Raw genomic sequence first — 4,229 nt, 5'->3', positions numbered from 1 at the left:
GAGTCCCTGTAAATGTGGCATATTCACAGCATTTCAAATCACATGGCCTTAGACCAACAATCAACACAATTTCTGCCTTGTTATTGATTCACCACCGTGGAATTCTTTCATACACACGGATTATATACAGATTTAAATGCATAACTACCAACAAAGCCGTTTAAAGCAACAGCTGAGCCCCCAGTCAGTGCTACAGAAGACCATTAAAGCCAAGTCGGAGGTAAAACCTTAAGCTAAAATCAAGTTCGATGCAATGATTATGCAATTTCAGTGAAGCCTTAATGTCTGTCGAATATCTTTTGAATACAGCCGCTTTGTTAGCCATACCAAATCACAGGCTATAGAATAGTGTACAATTATAACAACAAACTTTGGATATACTGTTGCTCAACAACAGCAGACAATGACAATAATAAAAATGGCCATGTAACCACTTAAGTAGCAAAACATATTAAATTGTCCTCCCTTTTAAACAAAACCTTCTGTATCTTACCTTCTTCAAACGATGTGTGTGTTCCCTCTGAGAGCTGTGAAAGGAGTTTAAATTGGGTGGAAAAATTGCGTACTTGTACTCCTTCGGTGGATTAATGGTTAACACCTTCAGATAAACATGCTTAACTACCTTGTTTCCTTCCTGTAAAAACCAATGGCCGGTGAGGTTCCATTCCACTGATACGATCAAATGAATATTCATGAGGATGTAAATCCCCTAAACAATGTCTGCTGTTTTCTGTTGCATTTTGCTGAATATGTTGCTTTAGGAATAACGACAGAGAAGATTTTATCATTTGATTTTATATTTTATTGAAAAAGGAAATCAACGTAAACAAAGTATTTCCAAATAATGTCAAGGTTCACAAGATAAATATAACTTATTGCTTGACTCATACATTCACAACCTGAATTCAATGTTATGGAACAACATAGAAAAACAGAAGTTTTCTCTTATCTTTGACTAGTCCTCAGTAACTTGGCCGAGGCACGAACCTGCGTACCACGTTTCAAGTAAAAATGACTCCAGGTGACCTAGTATTGTGATCCTGTACCGTGTCTTTTAGGATAATGAGATGTTGTTGCATTCAGCATCATTCACGTTTTAGTATATACATCAATCCCCTCCAATAAAGGAGCACAACAATAACCCAACAGCAAGGCAAGGCTTTCCAACTCATTAAAAATAACAAGTCTTTGTGGATTTTTCATACATACTGATCATTTTATGACAGCAACATGTTTAAGGCAAACAAAAGAAAAATGAAACAAAATAAAATAAATGTTTGCAAAGCTTCATGCAGGTTATCACCATCATCATGATATGACTTGAATAATGTCATCTTTTTATTAATTAAGTCCTCTCTCCCTTTTGGTTGGTGTCTAAAAAATAAAAATATATTTCTGTACAGCTCTATTAGTCCTTTAGGGTTAGTGTTAAAACACACACAGCGTCTGGTCTTCAGAGGCCAAAGAAAAAATGTTTGTCTGTCCCTTCTGTTCTTCAGAGAACTGTTAGGTCATGGCAGGACTTTGACTTCTGCCTAAAAGCCATCTTCTTGTTCTTGCGTGCAACCATGCGGCCCAGAAACCGTTTAGCCTTCTTGCCGATGCTCTCTCTACGCCTGCAGTTGGCCATGCGTCGTGCGTTCTCCTCCTTGCTGTCTTTCCTCAAGCGGATCTGTCTGACGATGCCCTCGAACAGGTCCTGCACATTGTGGTGAAGGGATGCAGATGTCTCAATGAACTTGCAGTCGAACACCACTGCACAGGCACTTCCCTCTGCAATAGAGAACATATGGCGAAAGGAAAATTAGTACTTTGAGTAGATGCACATTAAGAAAATATTAAGGTAAATGCTCAAGTAGATGAAAATAGTAACCGTAACAGATAGCTTTAGTTTGCAGTGATATTTGAAAGTACGCCTGGAATGAACCTGAGCAGTCAAGCGAGAAATTTGGCCTGACCGCACCAAAGCCGGTCAAGCCCAACCAGTTCTGTCAGATCTGATCATGAAAAGCCTCAAGAATAGCTTTTAAGCTTCAAATGATAAATATCAGATTTTTTAAAGTAACCTAACTTCATAACCCACTTCCCCTGACTATATTAACACATCAGATATCTGTGGCACATTTTTGGGTTCAAAAGTTAGTTCATCATACTGACTTACCATCTACAGACACCTCTCTGGACCGCACCAGGTCACTCTTGTTGCCCACAAGGATTATGGGAATGTTTTCTGACTGCCTGGCACGGCGCAGCTGAATACGCAGCTCTGACGCCTTCTCGAAGCTTGATTTGTCTGTCACTGAATAGACAATGATGTAGGCGTCCCCCATCCTCATGCACTGTTCCTTGAGCCACTGGCTGTTATCCTTCAGGAAAGGAACAGATACCAAGTTTAGCATCATACATGGCTGATCAAATCTTTCACTGATGTAATATCCATGAATCAATGTGAATGGTCAAACAATGCATAGATAATATATAACTCACCTGTTCCCAGATGTCATACAAAACAATGGACGACTCTTCTTCATCCACCACGATAGATCTGTCATAAGTGTTTCCTGAGGGGGAAAAAAAGAAATCTAATGTTACACACTGGCAGAGAGGAGCAAAGCATCTCTTATCTGAACAGTCTTGTTTGTTGTCAGTGTGTTGTTGCTTTTCTTCACATTGATTTTAGCACTTTTTTTTTCTTTTGTAGTCTACACATTGAAGCAGAAAGTTGATCACAGCCTGTAATCAAGACATCACTGGCCTTTTATATTTTCCCTTCACATTATGCTATTGGATGTGTTTCTGACAGCTGCACTGCTGAGGGCAGGGCGGGTGCCTCACTGTAGATGGAAATAGCAATAATCAATGCATGTACACCCTAGCGTGCAAAAATAAGAACCCTGTTTGTTTCTAATCCATCAGTTAAACTTTATCAATGTCCTCATACAGAATTAGAGAGATTATACGGCTTCATGTGCTTTTATTTTATTCAAAGCAATCCACATCTTCATCATTTTTAAATGTGACTAATGTTTCTTTTTTTAAATGTCAAGGATATGATACTTCAATCATTAGAAAGTGGCCTCCAAAGTTTTAATGCTTAATATCTTAGACCTGCACTTCATTCACTGAACCTTGTATTTCCAAGCATTATTATAGTTGTATTGTGTATTGTTCAGAATTAAGTAGACCAAATCAACCTTTGACAGTCCTAATTATCACACGTCTCTTCAAAGACAATGGCCATCTTTAGTGTGTGTGTGTATATGTGTGTGTGGGTTGCTATAGGGTTGATGACTCATCCTCAGCATCACCATTTACCTGCTTCATCGCAGTCGTGACCAGCATCTTCGACTCCTCCAAAGACGCGCGCCAGGCTGGACTTGCCGACGCCGTGCTCCCCGAGGAGAACCACCTTATACACCTGGGACTCCGCTTCGCTGCCGGTGGAGATCACGGAGTCGGAGGAGTCCGACGCGCAGCTGCCTCGGTGCTGCTCGCTCGGGGAGTAGGACGTGCAGCGCAGGAGGTTGGACAGCTCGTCGGTTTGCCCCGTCTGTGGCATCGTGGCGCGTAGGTCCCGGTCGTCCACGGGCATGCTTCTCCGATGTAGGTTAGGTAGATTCATTGGGAACGGCATGCTCCCTCTTCTCTTGTCCATGTTCCGCAATTTGTCTCCCTTGTTCAAAGTCATTGTGCTTATACCGAGGATCTGTGGACAGACGTGACATGCGTAAATTGGTGCTCTTATGTTGAACACGCCTAAAGGAAATGTGTGAAAGTCTGCATGCTGTTTTACACAAATGCTTATCATTGTAAGTCATGTTGTAAAATTAAAAAATCTATCAGGTTAAGTAGTTTACAATTAAGCAACTATTAAATCAAATTATCTTCTGATCTGACCACATGTTAATTCAACTCAACGTGAGAACGCAAAATAAAACTTAAATTAAAATCAGTATTAAAGACACTTACTCGGTGTTGACAATTAAATCCAACGATGGCAATCCAATAATCCTTGGTTTGAAGAGTTGTTGCGGCCGAAAAAGCGCTTTTGCTCGAGTATGATCAGTGCCGCTGCTCAGCGTATTTATATGGGACTGGGAGTGACGTCGGCAGGGATTCGCCCCAGAGAGTCACGTCTCCGCTTATTATAGTGGTGCGTAACGGTAACATCATACAGAGGAGGGGGTGTATGACTGGAAGAGCTGAGGAATCTCCCTTCCGCATCGCCA

The 4,229-nt window shown here is 41.0% G+C and overlaps 1 protein-coding gene across 1 annotated transcript; it reads right to left on the bottom strand.

The window, feature by feature from the left end:
* Nucleotides 1–845: 845 nt before the first annotated feature.
* rrad (Ras-related associated with diabetes) lies at nucleotides 846–3,688 on the bottom strand. Its single transcript, XM_070906998.1, has 4 exons — nucleotides 3,316–3,688; nucleotides 2,488–2,561; nucleotides 2,162–2,366; nucleotides 846–1,773 (listed from the first exon to the last, which is right to left on the bottom strand). The coding sequence occupies exons 1-4, from the start codon at nucleotides 3,686–3,688 to the stop codon at nucleotides 1,496–1,498; spliced, it is 930 nt and encodes a 309-aa protein (XP_070763099.1). The 3' UTR covers nucleotides 846–1,495.
* Nucleotides 3,689–4,229: the final 541 nt, after the last annotated feature.

The sequence above is a fragment of the Enoplosus armatus genome, chromosome 1 (assembly GCF_043641665.1).
Source record: "Enoplosus armatus isolate fEnoArm2 chromosome 1, fEnoArm2.hap1, whole genome shotgun sequence".
Taxonomy (NCBI): Eukaryota; Metazoa; Chordata; class Actinopteri; order Centrarchiformes; family Enoplosidae; genus Enoplosus; species Enoplosus armatus.
This window is presented reverse-complemented; position numbering and strand designations above follow the sequence as displayed.